At 37.2% G+C, this 21245-nt stretch overlaps 1 protein-coding gene across 4 annotated transcripts in view; it reads left to right on the top strand.

Moving 5' to 3' along the window:
* LOC131076946 (uncharacterized) overlaps nt 1-20789 on the top strand; it is a 76063-nt gene extending 55274 nt beyond the window's left edge. Inside the window, exons 5-21 of one of the 4 annotated variants that reach the window (XM_058014309.2) lie at nt 15064-15276; nt 15413-15919; nt 16014-16148; nt 16304-16519; nt 16603-16692; nt 16829-17076; nt 17169-17257; nt 18060-18106; nt 18299-18329; nt 18451-18573; nt 18681-18901; nt 19001-19093; nt 19210-19322; nt 19420-19555; nt 19670-19774; nt 19886-20360; nt 20450-20789. In XM_058014309.2, coding sequence (XP_057870292.2) covers nt 15064-15276; nt 15413-15919; nt 16014-16148; nt 16304-16519; nt 16603-16692; nt 16829-17076; nt 17169-17257; nt 18060-18106; nt 18299-18329; nt 18451-18573; nt 18681-18901; nt 19001-19093; nt 19210-19322; nt 19420-19555; nt 19670-19774; nt 19886-20086 — 2568 coding nt within the window. In that variant the 3' untranslated portion in view covers nt 20087-20360; nt 20450-20789. Of the gene's footprint in view, nt 1-15063; nt 15277-15412; nt 15920-16013; nt 16149-16303; nt 16520-16602; nt 16693-16828; nt 17077-17168; nt 17258-18059; nt 18107-18298; nt 18330-18450; nt 18574-18680; nt 18902-18997; nt 19094-19209; nt 19323-19419; nt 19556-19669; nt 19775-19885; nt 20361-20449 lie in introns of those variants that run through there. The other 3 variants (XM_058014316.2, XM_058014303.2, XM_058014322.2) reach the window with 3 other exon arrangements.
* Nucleotides 20790-21245: the final 456 nt, after the last annotated feature.

Here is a 21245-nt window from a genome sequence, read left to right as displayed (position 1 = left end):
AAGTTGGAGCCTTCCAGAAAGAAAGGTATTTTTGTGGGATACAGTGAGACTACAAAGGCTTACAAAATCCACATTCCTGGATAGAGACAAATAGAGCTAAGTCGGGATGTAATATTTGAGGAGGATATTGCCTTCAAAAGGGCAAAGAATTATGATGAGTTGGAAATACAAAATCCTCCCTCAAACGAGGAAACATGTTACTTCCGTGAAGTTCAGACAAAAGTTCCTGAATTCACTTCTTATGAAAACCCACCTGAAGCTGAAATTCAGAGGGAGTATCAAGAAGAAAATCTAAATATCAACAAAAAGAAACAACCACTCTGGGCTAGGAAAATAGTAGAGGAAGCAGGAAGCTTCGCAACATCTGTTGGTACATTCAGAGAAAGCAAGAGGCCTCAGAAACTAACTTATGATGCACTGATGAATGGAATCCTGGACTCAGAACCTGGAAGTGTTAGTGAAGCCCTCAAGAGTCAAGCATGAAAAGATGCCATGACGGAAGAGTACCTATCCATCTTGAAAAATGATGTTTGGGACATAGTGCCCAGACCTGAAGCAAAATCAGTTGTGTCCTCCAAGTGGTTGTTCAAGATTAAACATGCTGCAGATGGTAGTATAGAAAAACACAAGGCATGGTTTGTTGCTAGAGGTTTCTCACAGAAAGAAGGTATTGACTATGAAGAAACTTTTGCACTGACCTCGGTTAGAACAGTGTTAGCCATTGCAGCATCCAAAGGGTGGAAGGTTCATCAAATGGATGTTAAAACTGCTTTCCTAAATGGAATTATTGAAGAAGAGGTTTACTTGGAACAACTTGAAGGCTTTATAGTTCATGATGCCACAACACGTGTGCAGACTGAAGAAAGCTCTTTATGGGCTAAAACAGGCACCTCGAGCCTGGTATGAAAGAATTGACAACTATCTCATGAACTTAGAATTTTCAAAGAATGTTGCAGATCCAAATCTCTATTTTAAGGTTATTAATGGTGACTTGTTGATCTTAATACTTTATGTAGATGATCTCCTAATCACAGGTAAGGACCATCTCATTATCCAGTGTAAAAGGGATCTAGCTGCAGAATTCGATATGAAGGATTTGGGACTCTTACACTGCTTCCTAGGTTTGGAGGTATGGCAGAAACTTGATGGTATTTTCTTGAATCAAGGAAAATACACCATTGATATATTGAGGAGATTTGGAATGATGAATTGTAGACCGATGTCTACACATGGAAACAAACTTGCACAAGTTGAAGGAAGCTACAACAAAGTCCAAATGTGTGGAACCTACTCATTATAGACAGATCATTGGATCACTTATGTATTTGGTTAACACTAGAGCTGACATATGCTATGCAGTTAATGCTTTCAGTCAGTTTATGTGTGAACCTTGAGAAATACATCTTGTGGCAGCAAGACATATCATGAGATATCTACAAGGCACTATTGGATATGGCCTTAAATATGAGAAAGGTGATTTCGATTTACATGGATACACAGATTTAGATTGGGCTGGAAGTGTGGGTGACCGTAAGAGTACTTCTGAATACTATTTCAGTCTAGGATCTGCCATGATCTCTTGGACAAGCAAGAAACAGTCTTCTGTAGCTCAAAGCTCTACCGAAGCAGAATATATAGCAGCCTCTATGGGAGCCTGAGAAGCGGTGTGGCTTAGGAAGTTGATTGTGGGACTATTTGGAAAGCCTCTAAATCCTACCACTCTTCTGTGTGACTATCAAAGTTGTATAAAGCTTTCTGAAAATCTAGTATTCCATGATCAATCCAAGCATATTGATATCCCCTATCACTATGTAAGAGACATGGTGGAGAGACATGCTATTCAATTGGAATATGTTAGTACAAGCGATCAAACAACATTCATTCTCACCAAGCCTCTTTCAAGAGCTAAAGTGGAGCACTTTAGGAAGAAACTTGGTATGGTTGAAATGTAATTGAGACAGTCTCAAAATTGTTTTATTTGTACTTATATATATAGTTGTTTAATGTGTAAACTCTTTGTTGTCATATGTGTTGACTCTATGACTTTAATGGGCCTGCCCTCCTGTGTACATTATGGGAAGGCGATGATCTTTCTAATAATGAACACTTGTATTTAGTATTGTAAGGTGATGACTTCACAATGCTTACTATCACGACGAATATCATGCTGACTTGATATTTATGGAAATGTCTTGATAATTATCATCCTTTGGAATTATTGATAGATATCATGTTGACTTGATATCGAGTATGTATCAATATTCCTAATGGATGAATCATGGTGGATATTATGCAGACTTAATATCCATGGATATGCCATGATGAGTTATGGTAGACATCATGATGTCAGTACACATACCATAACTTGGATATTTAAATATCATGTTGACTTGATATTTAATATACTCCTTGATATCACGAGTAGTGTGATATCTAAACTTGTTCATACTTAGTTAATCTTCCCTAGCTAAGGAGTGTTGAAGATATTGTAGCTATGGCTAGATTACTGAGATCTATTTGTATATATATATGTGAACATATGCCTTGCATATATTCACACACACACACACACACATATATATATATATACAAACTGAAGCACAAACCATACCGATGTAAGACTTGGATTAATATCTTCACATCTAAGATGAATTTGTAAAATTCCTTAATTATTTTTTTAGATATTAATCCTTTTAATTAGCAACGTCTTTTCCATTATAGCCAGTGAGACATGGTAGAACAATGAATAGTATTCAAGCAGAGATTACTTCAATAATTGACAGAGCTAGACATTCATACTTGCTATTGCTTCAGTAATTGGTAGAACTGGCTATTCATTAATAAAAAAGACAAATGTATACATAGTGCACCTGTCAACTGCTTTGTACTTTGATGCCATGCTTGTGTTGTTGACCAACGCAGTATGGATCCCCTATGAGCATAACGAAAATCAGATCTCCTGAATTATGTGTTACTTATACAGACTCCGTAAAATTCCTTCTGTGTTTACGATGCTCTCGGTTTTGTTGCTTCTTGGTGGGTTACCTCTGCTACACCAATATACTGGATATGACACGTCTGCCGACGCGTTTGCAAGGGACAACAGAAGTACACCCGATATCGGGTTGTTTACAAGAGCGGAAATGCTTAGCATCGGCTATGCTTGATTCAATGAGTTTCTGCTATGCTTCGTGAGACTTGTGTTTGGAATGGAGAAGACCGATGATGTGATGAGTTCCTGTGCTCCAGCAGTTTCGTGTGAAAATATGAAAGGCACCGTTCTCTGTGATTTCACTCGTATGCGTTCCGCTGCACTGTGCGTTTTGAATTTGCAAAGGTTCGTTCACGACAGGCTTCATAAGAACTTTATGATGGACTACCTATGGTTCCTTCGCTTCTGTTAGACCAATAGGCTAGTCTAAGGGACTGACGAAAGGCTTAAATAATTCCGGAATGTATATTAACACCCGCAGACTTCCTCTAAATTCTTCCACGATTTGTTTGAAAAAAACTCCATGTTTCTCTTCGAGTGTCACCCCTCCTTTTATTGTCATCAATTAGTTGAGAATCTCGTAATAGTTAGAGTTAATTACGGTTCTAAGCAAATACATGAAAATATTAATTATTTATATAAATGAATGGGGGAATTTATATAAACTAATTAATATATTCTATACTTTCATTATTCATATATTAGGGGGACATGACAGAATTTGAGACATATATGAATCAATATCAAATGTTAAGTGCTGGAGATGCGATTGAATTATAGTTCGATCCATGTTTGTATTGTTAACATACTAATAGTTAGTTAGTACTTACTAACTAATTAGATTCATATGATTCGGGTGGGTTAGTAACCATTAAGACATACCGTTTGATATTGAAGAGATACAACCGATCATGGATCGGTTCTACAATTCATATATAGCCTCATTCGATGGAACTATGCAATCATCGAAATTGATAAATGACTTGTATTCTTTAGCAGAGATAATCCCAGCTACTCATACATTCACAAGATATAATTCGACATTATATATTCATTTGATATTGCAGATTGATAATATTCAAGGCATTCTATATTGCAGATTGATAACAATATCCAAGACATTCTATATCGCATTCTATTACTGTGGGTGGTGGCTGCCACGACGGACCACCCCCCCCCGCAAACCGTCATGTGCCGCCCAACCAAACACCGCCACAACCCCTCTCTCGCACTTCGGCCCTCTATGCCTCCTTCGCCATGGCATGGTCTCCTCCGCCGCCATGCTCACCTGCACACACACACACATAACAAAAAATAATGTTAAGTAATGGCCAATAAAACCCTAACCCAATTTCAGGTTAGGGTAAAATAAAATGAAAAAGAAAAGAAAAGAAGAGAGTATTAGGTTTTCAAATAAACCCTAGTTAGGGTTGAAAAAAAAAATAAAAAAATAATAAAAGAGATAAAATTATAAAGGGGGGGGGAAAGAAAGTTCTTTTTAAATTTGAAATGGGGATACCCCATTTGTTTTATGTTATTATTTAGGTTAGTTGACTATTAAGGGATTTAGTTGGAGTTGTGAATAATTATTTATTTATATAGTAATATTATACTCATGATGGGTAAATTTATTAAAGATGTTTTCTAATGGAAATTTTAAAATAGTATAATGATTAAATATAAGTTAAGGAGATAGTTTATTGTCGAATATTAAATATTTAATATTTAATATTTAATGTTTAGGAAATTTAATTCGACATTAAAATGAGGTTATTTACTAGGTTTTTATTGTATTGGATTTAGTTAATTTTATAGATGAATTTAAAAACATTATTACTATTGCTCAATTAGTTAATTTGAATTCACTAAAATATGTGGTAACATTATTTTAATTCGACCAAAAACAATTAAATACTATTTGGGATGATTAATATCTCGTGATAATTAATTGAAGAATTACTTGGGGTAAATTAATATAGTGGATCGAGCAAGACAGGAGGACAGGCATACTCTGGGCCACATGAAGGGTGTTCAGTTTCAGACACGTGGTGCTTGTTTCACTTGTGGGGCCATGGGACACATGGCCAAAAATCCAGTCTTCCATGAACGTACCAAGCATGTCAAACTTCTTTGTCACTACATCCGTAAGTTGGTAGAAGACAGATCAATTCAGTTGCAGTATGTTCCGATAGTGAATCAGACTACGGATATTCTCACCAAGTCTCCGAGCCCGGATAAATTTGTAAAATTCAGGGGGCAACTTGGTGTTTTTGACAGATTGACCATTAAGGGTGGGTGTTAGAATAATATTTATTTACTCTGTTAATGGTCAATAATGTATTTAGCTAGGTGATATCTTAATTGCCTTTTGTAGTGTGTAGGTAGTTAGGTGGGTTAGTTGACATATTAAATATCTGCAGTATTTTATATGCCTATATATTGTAATTTGTTCTCAGTTAATATGAACAAGATATTTTACTAGTGAATCTGATTTTCACAATGTCACCTCACTGTGTAGTTTACTTGACTGTGAAGACTGTGACAAGGAAGAGCTCGAAATTGCTAAAAATATTTGTAAAATGGAAACTATATTATTGCAAGTGTAAGTGTCTACACATGAACCACATATCTTCACAAAATTACAAGAGTATTATAAGGACTGCTCCTTTCAATCAAATGGCATAGCAAGGTCAGATTATTCCCATTTAGCTGGAGAATACTTTGAGTTGGCTCTTGCTCTTGACCTATGTCTAGTGACAACACTTCTCCATGGTCCAACCAAGTAAAAAGATTAGTTCCCTCATAGCTATAATTCTCCCCCACCCTGCAGGGCCATCTATTCCCTATGAACCAAAGGGATGGCGCCCTATTGATTGTTGGGGGGCAGGGCTCCGCTGATGGATATTTGCCCAATCCGCTTTCGCTCACCGCTACTAACGGGGTCTCGGTTGATTTCCTTTCCTCTAGCTACTTAGATGTTTCAGTTCGCTAAGTCGCTTCTCCCCCACCCCCCACTATAGAGGTAGGGAGTGGGACACAATTTCCCGATCGGAGATCCATGGATCACAGACGGTATCTCCCCATGGCCTTTCGCCTTTGGAAGCGTCCTTCCCTCCCAATGCCCGGGCATCCATCCGATGCATTTCGATACAGTAGGCATTGAACCGACTGAACCTACGCCCCTACAATTCATCTACCTCCACTAGAATCTCTCCTCCCACCCCCTGCTAAAGTGACGCACTCGATTCTATACGTAACACGCCCACGACCCTACTATTTGCCCTACTATTCTATTATTCCACCCACCCCTACGATTTTTTATCGCCTGCCATGCGAGCAGCCTGCTAGAGTGACGCATGTTACGTATAGAATCTGGAATCGACTAGAAATGCAGGGTGGGAAGCAATAGTTTCATTAATCAACCTGGGGCCTACTATTATTCATTTTGATTGCTACATATGACTGGTTCAGCGACCAAACGATATTTCCTTAATAAAACATCTCTCCATTTCTCAAAAGTCTGGGTCATATGACTAGCAAACCGACCCGGGTGGGTGGGAACTATAGGGCTAGTAGCCATGTAGTACCTGCCTTATATGTGTCCATAAAACCCAATTATCATTCTTCTCTCCTCCAGCTATGTCTCTTCTCCTTTTTAATGAAAATGTGTCCCCAACTTTGGTCAATTCATCAGGAGAAGATTGAGATACAAACACTAATCATCCAAACATTGCATTGCCCTCATATCAACAAGTGTGTTCTCCTCATAAAACAAGGACTCCTCATCATGTAGTACTACCAATATCAATAACGACTTCTAATATTTGCTGGCTTCCATAGAGGTTGAGAACTACAAGAATTGTTTCCTTCAATATTTGGTTTGGTATATATTTCATACATAGAAGAGCCAAAATCCAATCAAATCAAATGCAAGGTTTCTCGTAAAACAAATTGAATCGCTGGAATTCATTTGTCAAAATGCTATAGGTCTTCAAAGAAGGGATGAAGCAATACAAGAAATCCTTATGGATTAACATAAAAAATTCAACTTGAAGAGGTCATGCAGTGTAGCTGTCAACATGTCAATCTGCATTGCTAGCAATTTATGGGGATTCATTGATTTTCAGGCCTTACAAGGCATCCCAGGTATCATTTTCATGCTCATGAAATCAAAGTTCCCAGATTTGGACTCGTTAAGGCCGATTCGACTAGTGACTCGGCTATGACTCGGCAACGACTCGGCCAAATCCCCATGTTGATTTTAAAAAGCAAAATATAAAAATTGTTGTGGGCTAATCATAGTATTTTCCCAAGTTTATTTCTAAGTAATGCTACAATAAATATAAACTATTTTGATTTATCTTTAACATTTATGCATTGACAATTGACATTGAATCCTCAAATATTCGTTGTGTTGCAATTCCATAATTAATTGGCTTGCCATGTGCCAAAGTGTGTTTGCCTATCTTTGCTGAACGCATTTAGCTATCAAATTCAGTAAATCTGGTTCGATTGGTTCTGATCAATGAAACTTTCTCTGCACTATATATTTTGTTCAGGCCATCATGAAGCCCTTCTTGATCTAACCATCAATGGAAACAACTCTAGTAGGCCTCTCTTTATACCATTCTGGAATAATTGCGTATGCAGCCATGTATTGAGTGGTGTTGAGCTTCTCCCACCTATGCATAATGATGGTTGAGTGTGTGTTGGTTGAAAATTTTGTACACTTGGGGAAATATACAAAAATGTGGTTTCAACTACAGTGTGTGAGTAAAACTCTCCTCATAAAGGGAAGGCTCCCACTATCTAACTACAACTTTGAAAATAAAATAGGATGGGACAACAATCTTTCTTCTTCTTTCAAGAAAGACAATATCCTTTTCTCTTCACAGAAAAGTGATAGCGATTTCGATATAAAACAGTAGTAACAACTTTCAAAATGAAATGAGAGAAAGGAAATGAAGTTTCCTGAAAGTTCAAAGACTTCTGTCACTTCCTTCGGGATGGGATAACAATATTAAGTTCAAAGACTTGATTATGTGAAGTCCTATCTACCCTTTTCTATACTAATTTGATTAAGAACAAATTATAACAGCACAAATATTGAAATATGTCATCCTTTCTACATAAACAATAGGAAGTAGCATAAGCTCAAAGACTCATAGCTATTTCTCACAAAATCTACTTCTAAATTCTGTTACGAACAAGTGTAAAAACAAAGTCTTACAGTTTTTCCCAATAGAACTTCTACTTTAACTAAATTAATCTTCAATACTTGCAGCTCAAAGATTGCAAATTAGATTCGATTAAGTTCTCAAAGAAACACTTGCAAGAAAGGAAATATGGAACACAAACTCAAGAATGTAGCACAAAGACTCAAAGCTTGAGCAATTTTCTTCTATTCTTTTCAATTCTTCAATTTACACATAAAAGCTCAAAGACTTCTTTGCTGCAAATTTGACAGAGTTTTTGCTTGCTTTCCAAAAGATAAAAATTACAATAGACCCCTCAAGTATTTATAGAAGAGGAGTCTTGAAAAAAAGGTGGGAGGATCCCAACTAACTTGAGAAATTCTTTCAACCACCAATACTTATTCAATAACCAACTATGACTTATTCCAACTACAGTCCTAACTGAACTCAAACTGTAATTGCCTTACATGTAATTACAAAAGTGCAAGTAATGACTTATCTTGCATTTTATAAAAAGGCTTTTACATGAAACTTGTCAAAAGAAAAACTACAACTAAAAGATTACAAATCTGGAAAAATACAAAACACTTAAGTTGCAACACGTGAAGATATGAATCCTTCAAACTTTTGGATGATCATTCGTAGTTCATCAAGATCCGGTTCATGGGTGTTCTTGGCAACAACCATGGTCTTCACAATGGTATCATGGCATCGAAGGAGCATAAAATTGTTCTTCTCCAAGATGAATTGAATTTTATGCAAAAAGATTTGGTGTTTCATCAAAATTTGAATTGAAGCAGTTGAAAATTATTCGCTCCTCCATTCATTACGAATACTTATCTGTAAATTTGCAAGAACTTGTTCTTCTGGTATCAGCTCTCCATCCTGACTTATTATGTTGCAAGAGGCCTTTTCACAATATCTTGGAAAACTTCACCCCCTAATCTCATTGCATCATCAATCTCCTCAATGAGGGATTTAAGAACAACGGCCTTATTTTCCATAAGCTCTTCAAATTCCAAGTACATGACCCTGGAAGGGATAATGGCATGCTCCTGTAGAACACTCAACTGTTGTTGGGGCATGGTGCGCCAAATTGTCAAACTACCTTCAACACTTTCTAGATTCTTTTTAAAAGCGTCGGAGGTATGACTCAATTTCTCTTCAATAGTCTCTAACTTAGACATCATCTGAAAAATGTCTTTCAACACTTGTTCACATAGATCATGAAGCTGATCAACCAAGGAATTCAATGCTTGTACTTTCTGAGCAGCTCTTTCAACTCCATGAATTGATTCTCGTGCCTCGGTAGAACTTGAAGGATTACTCACTTCACAGTATGTTTTGTGATTTTACGAACAACTGCAACAAGTTGTCGGTTGTCCTCTTCTAGCTTGTCTTTCTTAGCTAGAAGTTCATCGCACCGCTGTACTAGTGAAGCTACAGAAACTAGGCATCATGTTTAATCACCTCCTGCGTTTGCTTACCCAATTCTATCCTTGTAACTTTGTAATCAGTAGCTGACATCTCTTCAAATGGCTTATCTGCAAGAGGTTCAACAATTTCAGCTACCTTCATCTTGTTGCTGTCAACAGTTACTCTGAAGATAGTCTTAGCCTTTCCTTGGGCCTAGACTGTTTCAGTTGCTGATAATCAAAGGCATCAGGTGAGATTTCTTGCTTCTTCCTTTTTGGGGTAAAAGAACTAAGCCACAAAGGTAAAGCCATTAATTCTCCTTCAGTAACAGCTGCAAGCAAAGAAGAAGCAGTTTCTGTTTGAACGACTGTGGTCATCCTAGGAGGAGTATCTGTTTGGATGGCGATCACGGTTTGCTCAGTAACTAATGGGCACGAAGATTGCCTCATAAATTCTTCAAAGCCAGAAGTGGAGGTATCAATCTCTGACAGTTGGATACATGCAGGAGTATCTTCAAGAACTTCCAGCACACTCTCTTGTTGATGATCAGGGGGCGGCTCATATGCTAAAATAGGAATGACATTCTGAGGAGACTCTTCCACCATTAAGTCAAGAGGAGAAAGGGGCGTCTCAATGGAAACTGAGGAAGGGATCTCATGAGGTGAGTCCGAAGTTGGAGACTTAGGAGCATCATCAGATTGCTGCCCTTCTTCTGGATTATCAAGATTGATCACGTGAACATGAAACTGTGACTTTTCCTTTCCACGAACTGTCGCCTCCTCAGGAGGAAGCAGTACTGCCCGACTAACTCGAAATTTGAACTTGGTGCCAGAAGCTGATGCGCCTTCTTTATTGTCAACTTGAATCTCAGACTTACGTCCAAGAGGCCCCGTAGAATCATCTTCTTTTCCAACCTTGATTTTGCTGAGTCTAACACCATTACTTTTCAACCAAGCGTTGGTGTTAGCCAAGATAGGTTGAAATCTCTCAAGAATGGATATGCACTCCTTGTGTGACCATTGGATTAAAGGAAGTGGAGCTTCCTCAATCCTTCGTGTAATATATTCTTGATCAAGCACATGCCCATCATCAATCATCCCTTGTGGAATATCCACCAAGTTCAAATCAACAACTTGCTCAACAGTAAGTCTGCAATAATCCATCTTCAAAATTTCCACTTCTGTACGAAGATCTACCCAGATATCCGCAATACGATGCACGTGCACGAAGTATTTTTTGATCTTTTGCTTCATACCTTGGTAATCAAAATCAGCTCTGGACTTAAACCTTTTGAGCTTAATTTCCTGCATCTCAGTCTCCATAGCCTTGACTTTGACGGATGTGACAAGAGAATACCGGCCAATTTTCAATGGGTTTGTTGTAGAAATCCCCATTCCAACCTTATGTCTGACAGACTGATGGGCGTGCACAACCATGATCTGTCTTCCCAACTCCATAAGTATAATCTTATCAGTCGGGTATCTAGGGAGCATATATGACTGCCCACTATAGGTAAAGGTCGGGAATTGAAGAAACAAGCACCCATACTCATTCACTCTTTTCCATGCCTCGTCTGATACCCTTCTGTTCTTCAGAGTTCTGTCAAACTGACACATAAAGTAACCAAAGAATGCATTTTGAACTCTTCTGAAATGCAATCTGCCGGGTCTCAAAGGCAGCTGATCATAGTATTCCCATACCAGTATAAGCGAGCGGTCACCCTTGGTAGAAAGACCAGGGAAATGTCTGAGTGACGCTGCCAAATACACTAAGTATGAATTCATATAAAAAGTCATGGTGGAAGGGACTGCTGCAAGTTGATTGCACAAGGTATCACTGATGACTTCTCCCCATGATATATGATGGGACTGCCTTATGAACATGACGAACTGGTACATCCAGGGCTCAAAAACATTCGAATGTTCAAGGCCCATCATCCTGCTGAGGAGAGTTATGATGTCTCCAATCTCCCATTTAAAATCACGGCGGTACAACTTAGCCCACCTTGAGAAGGCGGCTCGTGGCTCATGAATCCACATGTTAATATGACGTTTGCACTCCTTTTCCCTTTTTACATAGTACTCAGCTACACTATCTTTGGAGATTTCCATATAAACAGGTGCCGGTGGTATTCTAAAGACTTTCTCAATTGTGTCTGCGTCAAGGCGGATTATTGCTTCACCATCATCATTTTTAATGGTTCTTGTCTCCTTGTGAAAGTGATGGGCGCAAGCGAGAACAAATTCAGGTTCTAGGGCAGCCACTGGAAAAGAAGATGCGTGATGGATATGGCTGTCCAACAGCCGCTACATATTGCTATCCTGCGGATCCTCTACCCTCTTGACAAATTCAGACATGTCCACATGCCCTATCTCTGTATCTTTTATGCGATCCAAAGGAGAAGACACTTGAGAAGGTGAAACCTCATTTTGGTATTTATCATATTTATACTTCATCTTCTTTGGAATTGGAGATGACGACAAATCTGACATTGAAGGACAACCTGGTATACTGCGATGAAGACTTAAAAGTGTTAAGGAAACATTATAATCAGCTGCAACTAACATTTTTCTTTCTTCAAATGGGAAGAACTCCAACCCTTGCACTTCACGATTTTGTGAGAGAAAGAGGGGAAATAAATGGGAAATGCCAGGAATTTTGACTTTGACCAATTTCAGATCTTGGGGAAAATTTTACTAGTATACAAGTTTGGAAAAGCACACATGCAATTGGATCTTGGGGAAAATTTTACAAATATACAAGTTTGGAAAAACACACATGCAATCGGATTTTTAAAACCCGAATGCAAGTATACTTGTAAAACGGTAAATGGAGAAATGAGTGAAAAATGAGAATTAGACTTTGCAGGAAATGACGTGAACGGAAAGTACGGATATAGGCGTTATGGATGGATAAAAATGGGAAGATTTTGGGAATGCCATTTTCATGAAAATGGGAAGAAATTTGAACATGCAATCCGGTTTTAAAAACCCGATTTTGGAAGGATGGGTATTTTTCATCTTTGCAACTTGAAATTTCAACAAAAGATGGTTAAAAATTTTAACCGTAAGGGAAGAACAATGATTTTCATCCAACTTGTAATTGGGATTTAAAATCCCGAATACAAATAAAGAGGGAAAATGGGGAAGATCAATGCAATTCAAAAATTGTTTTTCAAAGGGGAAAATCTCTTTCACAAAACTGATTTTTGGGGCAAGAACAACATATATACAAATCTTCAACTAGAAAGGAAAAATAAGAAAACAAGAAAACAAGAAAAGAAAAGAAATCATATCTTGTTTCAATCTGAAAATGCCTCTCCAAAAGATGATCAATCTTTGGAAGAAAGAAGAATAGCTCTTAAATAGAGATAAACCGCAATCCGAAACCCTAGCCACGTTTTTATTAAAACGCCATAAGCAGCAAAACGTGGCATCAAATGCAAGTTTGAAGAGCCAAAATGCCAAAGAGGAATCACACCTAAGAGTCCCAAAGCAAAACGCCTAAGGGAGAGATGAAAACATGGCATCAAAACCCTCCAAAATGCAGCCTTTGAAGGATCACATGGGAAAACGTGGCATCAAATGCATCTTAAATGGCACAAGAAGTGACCAAATCTCCTTCCAACTTCAACGCCTAGGTATGAAAGGCAAAAACGCCTTAGGAGATTGCAAGTTTATGGAATTAAAATCCCCCAAAATGTGGATTCAAGGAATCACGTGGTAAACCTTTTTTGCAGAAACAAGGGTAAATCATCACATAAACAACAACGTGTTCTTCAACTCACATAAATCTCCTTGCTACAAAATCGCCTCGTTGAATTTCTCCACAAAATTTGCTTGAAATCTTCAACAAAAACATTTCTCTTGGCTGGTTGGGTTTTTTGGATGGAATAGCAAGCTCAAAATTGCATGCATTTGTGAAAATCGGGTTTCTTGAATGAAATAGCAAGTTTACAATTGCACTTTTTCATCAACAAGGCAAAATCAGGTTTTAAAAATGCAATTATAAGTTTAAAATCCTTCAATTTGCACTTTATGGAGAAAATCGGGTTTTTTGGGCAAAATAACAAGTTTAAAATGTCACTTTATTTCATTCCTAGGCAAAATCGGGTTTTGGAGAGAGATGTGCAAGTTACAAATTACTTGTAAAGGGAAAATAAAATCCCTACAACAAGTTTTAATAACTTGCACACATGTAATAGGGGTTTAAAATCCCTATTACAAGCAAAAGACATTAAATTAGGGGTTTTAGAAAAGAATTACAAGTGACCTTTAAATATGTAATTTAAATTTAACTTGTAACTTGTCCAAAAAATCCCTACAAAGACTAAAAAGCCAAAAAGCATCAAGGGGGAAATAAAAAGCAAATTACAAGTTTCTTATTTCAATAAAGTGCACTTGTATTTAGCCAGAAATTTCCCTACAAAGACTAAAACAAAGGAAATCATTAAAACTTGCAATTCAAGGAAAATTTCCCCCCTGTAGTCAGGGAGAAAAACCCGAATTTGAAGGAAAGACATAGCAAATGAACCTAGAATGTGACGAAATTTGAAACGTGGTTCGAGGATGGACTGAGGATTAAGACAGTCCAAGGATTAGGCAAAATTCTGCCTTGGGAAGCGTGCCATAGAGTAAAATTTCATGTAATGGTCCTTCATTTTTGAAAACAAAAATGAGGACAACAGTGTACTTGTGGTAGAACACTAGAGTGCGGTCTCTCCCATGAGTGGTGGTCTTCATTTGGCTAAGCATACCATCTATGTGCTCATAGATCTATGTTGTTGGTTTTGGTTTTGACAGTTAACTGATTTTCTTTCCCTGGGCTTAGTTTAAACTGCTATGAGATTTGTCAAATTTTACTAATATTTATGATTATATAATACCAATTCCTTTTACAATAGTTTTTCTTTCCTCAGCACCTAGGGTTCTATCATGGTAATACATAAAGTTTAATACCAATTCCTTTTACAATAGTTTTTCTTTCCTTAGCACCTAGGGTTCTATTATGGTAATACATAAAGTTTTATATGTGCCTAGTTTCATATCATTTTTTGTTCTCAGAGGGTGTTTTTTAACCCCAGTAATTTAATATTCTGTGTATTGTCTTTATGAGTTCCATGACCTGTTTGGTCACTTGTGGTCCTGTGGGCATTAAAATTAATTGAGTTTCTTTCCTTCCTCTTTGATTGCATGGTATTTCTTTGTTTTCTGTTTTCTATTTAATGTTTTAGATTTGTAAAATGTAAGACTGCTTCATGTTTTGTATTTAAAATTTCTATTATATATGCTGATGTGGTTCACTGTCATATGTTTTGTGGTTCCAAATGCCACATCTTGTTTTAGATTTGCATAAATTGTCATTTAATCTTATACTGGGGCTATCTTCTTGATGTAATTGTAATCTTATGGCATGCATTTATTGAAATTGATAATGTGAGGGCTTACATGCTTGATGCAGCTAATGTTCCGGGAACTTGTACCACACATATTGAATGTATCGCGACAATGTCTAGCTAATGGAGATGAAGAGGTAGCTACTATCGCCTTCGAAATATTTGATGATTTGGTAGAATCTCCGGCACCTGTACTTGGGTCATCTATACTGCCCATTGTTCAGTTTGCTCTTGAAGTGTGCTCAAGGAAAGATCTAGAAGCAAATACTCGTCATCAGGTTTACTTTTGTAGCCTTAGCAATGATTACTTTTAATATTAATAATTAAACCTGCAGATTGCCTGTCTCTGCCTATCTTTAGTCTGTATTCTTTTGAAAATTTGGTTGCTTAGTGGAACATTTTTTCTGTTATCAGGCAATACAAATCATCTCATGGCTAGCTAAGTACAAGCCTAAATCGCTTATTAAACACAAATTGGTTAATCCTATTCTAGCAGCCATGTGTCCTTTACTTGCTGAAGGTAATAAGAGAGATGATGATGATGACCTTTCCGCCGATCGAGCTGCTGCAGAAGTTCTAGATACGATGGCCATGAGCCTGCCAAGAAAGCACATTTTCCCACCTGTTCTTGACTTTGCTGCATCGAATTCTCAAAATATGGATCCAAGATACCGTGAAGCTTCAGTGATGTCCTTGGGTGTCATATCAGAAGGCTGTTTTGAGGTTATGAAGAACAAGTTGGAAAATATTTTAACTATTGTCTTACAAGCCCTAAAGGACCCAGAGCAGATAGTGCGTGGATCAGCATCCTTTACACTGGGACAGTTTGCAGAGCATTTGCAACCTGAAATTGTTGGACACTATGAGATTGTTCTTCCTTGCATTCTGAATGCTCTAGGGGATATATCACCCGATGTGCAGGTAATGATTGGGACATCATGCTCCTTTGTCTCCTACAAAGGAAATAATTTTTTATGTTATGATATATGTTATAAAACTGTCCCACCTTTTACAGGAAAAAGCATACTATGCACTTGCTGCATTTTGTGAAAACATGGGATCAGAGATTCTTCCCTATCTTGATCCTCTCATGGGAAAGTTGCTTGAAGGGTTGCATAGCAATCGCCGTGATTTGCAAGAGACATGCATGGTATGCAGTGATTTTTGTGTTTTATGAACCTTATGTTTTAATTAAATATTTTGGTGGTTTTAAATTGGTAACTGCATTTTATTGGAGGTAAACAAACAAGTATGCTCTTGAAATCAATATGTAAATAATATTGAGTGATGTGTTTTTTTTTGCAGTCTGCAATTGGTTCAGCTGCTGCTGCTGCAGAATTAGCCTTCATTCCGTATGCTGAGAGTGTTCTGGAATTGATGAAGATTTTCATGGTATTTACTAAAGATGAAGATCTCCGTGCACGTGCAAGAGCTACTGAACTTGTAGGAATAATTGCAATGGCTGTTGGGCGGCCAAGAATGGAGCCAATCTTAGCTCCTTTTATCGAAGCTGCTATTGCTGTAAGTTTCACAACTCATAATCTGGAATTCTATGCAATTTTTTAACACATGGCTCATTACTTTTATTTATGATGTTCTCTCAGGGTTTTGCTCTGGATTTCAGTGAGCTTCGGGAGTACACTCATGGTTTCTTCAGTAATATTGCAGAGGTCCTGGATGACGGATTTATACAGGTAGTTGGTATGTCATTTTAAAAGTATAGGTTAGGTGTCTATGTTTAGAAGAACTCTTGGAGTATATTTACACAAGTTTCTTAGATTGGTCTTTGTTAAACCATCTGAAGTAGAATTTTGGATAATCACCTCACAGTACCTCCATCAAGTGGTTCCCTTGGCATTTGCTTCATGCAACCTTGATGATGGATCGGCAGTGGATATTGATGATTCTGATGATGATGGAGCTGCAAAAGTATTTGGTGGTGTATCTTCTGATGAAGAAGCCCAAGATGATAGGAGAGTCCGCAACATCAGTGTTAGAACGGGAGTATTGGATGAGAAAGCAGCTGCCACTCAAGCTATTGGTTTGTTTGCACTTCACACAAAGAGTGCTTTTACACCGTATCCTTGCATTAATTAATTGATTTTTCACTATTTGATTGACATTCTTTGCAAGAATTTTATTGTTATGCTGTTCCTTGATGGTCTTCAAGCTACTTTGAGGAGGCACTTGAGATTTTAACAAAGCATGTTGGGTATTTCCATGAAGATGTTCGTCTTCAGGCTATTATTGGCCTCCAGCGTGAGTATTGATTATTTTAATGTTTTATGACTGGGATAGTATTTGAGCCAATTTTTTGGCATTGTTGTGCCACCAAGCATAACTCATATGTGAAAGGAAACATGAATGTGAGCAATATAAGAGCAAGCAAATATTTATACATATAGGCACAAAATATCTAACATAAAGCTAAACCTAATTCAAACTACATACACTTTGCAGGGCTTGCTTAGTCCATAAAGTATTTTTCTTGTATCACTTTTGCTATCATGGTGCTAAGATTGATTGATTGCCGATTGGTCATATTATTGGTGTGATATTTAACATTTATTTTTGTTAAGTATAACATGGGCCAGTCACTCGAGCCACAAAAAAAGCATCTAATTGTAGGACACTGGTGTTTGCGCCACCATCCTTCTGCTCACCCACCGTCCCGAAACTTAGGCCCCTGGTCCCCCCATCCCCTCGTCCCCACGTCAGGAACCTTGGCGGAACACTGATATGCTCACATATTACATACATTGTATTGCCAAAACCAGGAGATAAAAATATGGCTTGCTGATCTCCACAAGAGAGTATTTTTTATTTATTTTAGCTCGCTTGTAACATCTTGCACTTTGAAATTTTAATGATTAGATCCAGTATATCAGATTGTGGTTCTGATAATTTCTAGTTCAATTTCATGCATATGTAATTTTCAAAGAAATCTTTGTGTATCTATTACATCGAAGTTTGAATAGAGGGTCTAAAAGATTATGATGCATCAATCAGAAATTAACTTACAAAGTGGGTATTTTGTGTTTTTCTTTGAACTATAATGCAGATTTATTAACAGCCACCCAGGAAACTTTTCCAAGTTCAAATGTAAGAGTAAGCTTATAACCTTTTATCTAGTTTAAAGTTTGATCATTCGTTTAGAAACATTTTGAGTTGTTCCTTTCAAAAATTGTTAAACCCTTATTTCTATTATTTCATATAGTTTTTTCATTCTACTTTGGAAACTAGTTCTTGTTTTCAAAATGATAAAGTCAAGTTAATTCTTGTTTTTGTGGATGGTTGCAGCAATTGTCCCCCGAAACAAAGCACGTTCTTGGTATGCTAAAGTCCTGTCTTGCCTCTAAATGTAGAGTTTAGTTAAACATCATCCTACGAGTATCCATACAAGGATGTGTGCCATTCCTGTTCTTATTAGTCAATTTTGATGTTGTTTGCAGATACAGTGATGAATCTCTATGTTAGGGCTATGCAGGAGGATGATGATAAGGAGGTAGTTTCCCAAGCATGTATGTGCACAGCAGAGATCATGAAGTCTTTTGGTTACAATGCAATTGAACCCTGTAAGTTAACTATGTACATCCATATTTGTCATATTTCAATTGTTTATATAATGTCAGTACCTTAAATTTTCTCCGTTAATTTTCTTGAATTCTCCATTTGATGTCAGATATGGTATCATTATCTCAATCAACCTTGGAATTACTGCGTCAAGAAGCTTGTTGCCAGCAAACTGATGAGACAGATAGTGACCTGGATGATGATGACTGTGAGCATGATGAAGTTTTGATGGATGCAGTTACAGATCTTCTCCCAGCATTTGCAAAGTGCATGGGTTCTCGATTTGAGGCCATTTTTGGTAGTTTTTTTGAACCTCTGATGAAGTTTGCGGTGGGTATTATTTTGCTTTTTTAGAAGTTGTGCCTCCTGAATTGTAATATCTTCAGAAAGGAAACAATTCTTATTGACAGTTGCCTGGATATACAGAAGGCATCTCGGCCACCTGAAGATAGGACCATGGTTGTTGCTTGCCTTGCAGAAGTAGCCCAAGAGATGGGTTCTCCAATTGCCCATTATATGGATGTGAGATTTTAGAGATGCAAGTTTCAATGATGCTTTTTGCAGTGGTTATTGTGTCAGTGCTAGTTCATTTCTTCATTGGCTTGACTAATTTTGATGGGAAATGTTTTATTACTCAGAATGTGATGCCATTGGTGATTAAAGAAATAGCATCAACTGAAGCTGCAAATCGGCGAAATGCAGCCTTTTGTGCTGGTGAACTGTGTAAAAATGGTGGAGAGGCAGCCCTAAAGTATTTAGTCCTTGGAGTTAAATAATGGAGTATTCTTGTTCTTTCCAAAGTCAAATAGAAATTTTACTTATGTAAGGTTTTTCTTAATTGACTTCAGATACTACAACGATGTTCTTTGCGCTCTGCATCCTTTGTTTGGAGATTTAGAAACTGATGATGCTGTTAGAGACAATGCAGCTGGTGCAGTTGCACGAATGATAATGGCGCAGCCACATGCAGTTCCCTTAAACCAGGTTTTGATATGTTATATGTAAAGCATTACTTCTAAAATTTGAGTCGGTTATGAAAACTAAATTTGATATTGAGAAACTTTTTATCTTGAAAAGTTTATACTTATTTCCTCGCAGGTATTACCAGTTTTTCTGAAAGCACTGCCATTGAAAGACGATCTGGAAGAATCATTAGCTGTTTATAGTTGCCTATGCAACTTAATAATGTCTTCCAAGCCTGAGGTAAAGCCTTCACAAGCTAGTGTTCATAAAATATGTTTCTCTCTGAAGTGTTCATATATACATAAACATATATATATGCGCTTTTGACATTATTCTATTCATTTTATGCAGATTCTTTCTCTGATACCTCAGGTGGTGCAAATCTTTGCTCAAGTAGTTGCATCTCCTGTTGAAAGTTCAGAAGTGAAAGCAGGGATTAGCATGGGCTTTTCCCATCTGCTGTCGCAATATGGGGATCAAATGCAACCTATCTTAAACAGTCTTTCTCCTCAGCATTCTAATGCACTAGCTTCATTGATAGCTCGAAGCTAATTTTTGTGAATGGACTATTTTCGGTAGTATCTTCTTTTCAACCTTATAAATTGTAAGGTGAGGTGAATGCGCAATTTTGTCTGAAAATGCTGGAAGGTTTTGTTGTTTATTAGAGAGATTATATTTGCATTCTTTGAGGGATTTATCGACATTTTCTATGTAAAGTGTGTGTGTTACCTCGAGGTTTCAATTATCTGTCTTTGGTTCACCTGTTATCGATCCATTCTAGCTGTTAGAATCAAGAAGCATGCTTCAGCATGGCAGCACTGCTAAGGTATGACATTCTATGCCTTCCACTGTCTTCAATTGATATTCCCTAAAGTTGAATTTTCCCTACTGATGTATAGATTTTCACATATGCAGGTTATTTGAATCTTGCGGTTTTTAAGTCGCCGCTAGGAAGGTTACCAATTTTATTGAGTTGAGAAGTTATTCTTTATTCAAATTCATTTGTCCAGTTTGATATTTCTACAAGTTTTGACAATACTTTTTCTTTGATTGACCTTCGTGCTTTGATTTTATTGAGTTGAGATGTCATTCTTTATTCAAAATCATTTTGATTGAAATGTTTGTAAATTTGACGAGGATATATTTCTTTTATCAACCTTATTGTTTGGGAGCCATTGTAGTGATGTTTTGGCTGCTCCAAGCTGTGGTCATGTATATACAAGTGATTTATATTAATTTATCCATTTATATCGAATTCTATCCCGAAGAATCATCAATTGTAGATCAGTTCCATTATCAACAGGCAGCTATGTATAGGTTTATGGATCTGCTCATTCTTATTGACATGCTTCTTAGTTATTAAAGGTGCTTGCAATAGTCATATTTGTTTATTAAAAAAATAATTGTACCCTTGCGAGTTTTTTGATTTGTAGTTAGCTCCAAGAAGTGCCACAAAGCAGTGACTTGATAATTGGATAGAATATTAAAAACATAGATAATGCGATCCGTGCATAAAGCACACACAAGCATACATTTTAACACAAACAATGTGGTATCTACAAAGCATACAAGCACAAGTTGTAGGGTTTGGTACGGGCTATAGGATGCAAACACATTAACTACTTTAAAATACTGTTACCTTAGCTGTACGGAACAAGATAAAAAGTTTGATTATCTTATTGTGACCGCTGTATTATTACTGATTTGATTT

This window comes from Cryptomeria japonica, chromosome 10 (genome assembly GCF_030272615.1).
Source record: "Cryptomeria japonica chromosome 10, Sugi_1.0, whole genome shotgun sequence".
Classification (NCBI taxonomy): Eukaryota; Viridiplantae; Streptophyta; class Pinopsida; order Cupressales; family Cupressaceae; genus Cryptomeria; species Cryptomeria japonica.
The sequence above is the reverse complement of the archived record's forward strand: the minus strand, read 5'-3'. Positions and strand labels throughout refer to the sequence as shown.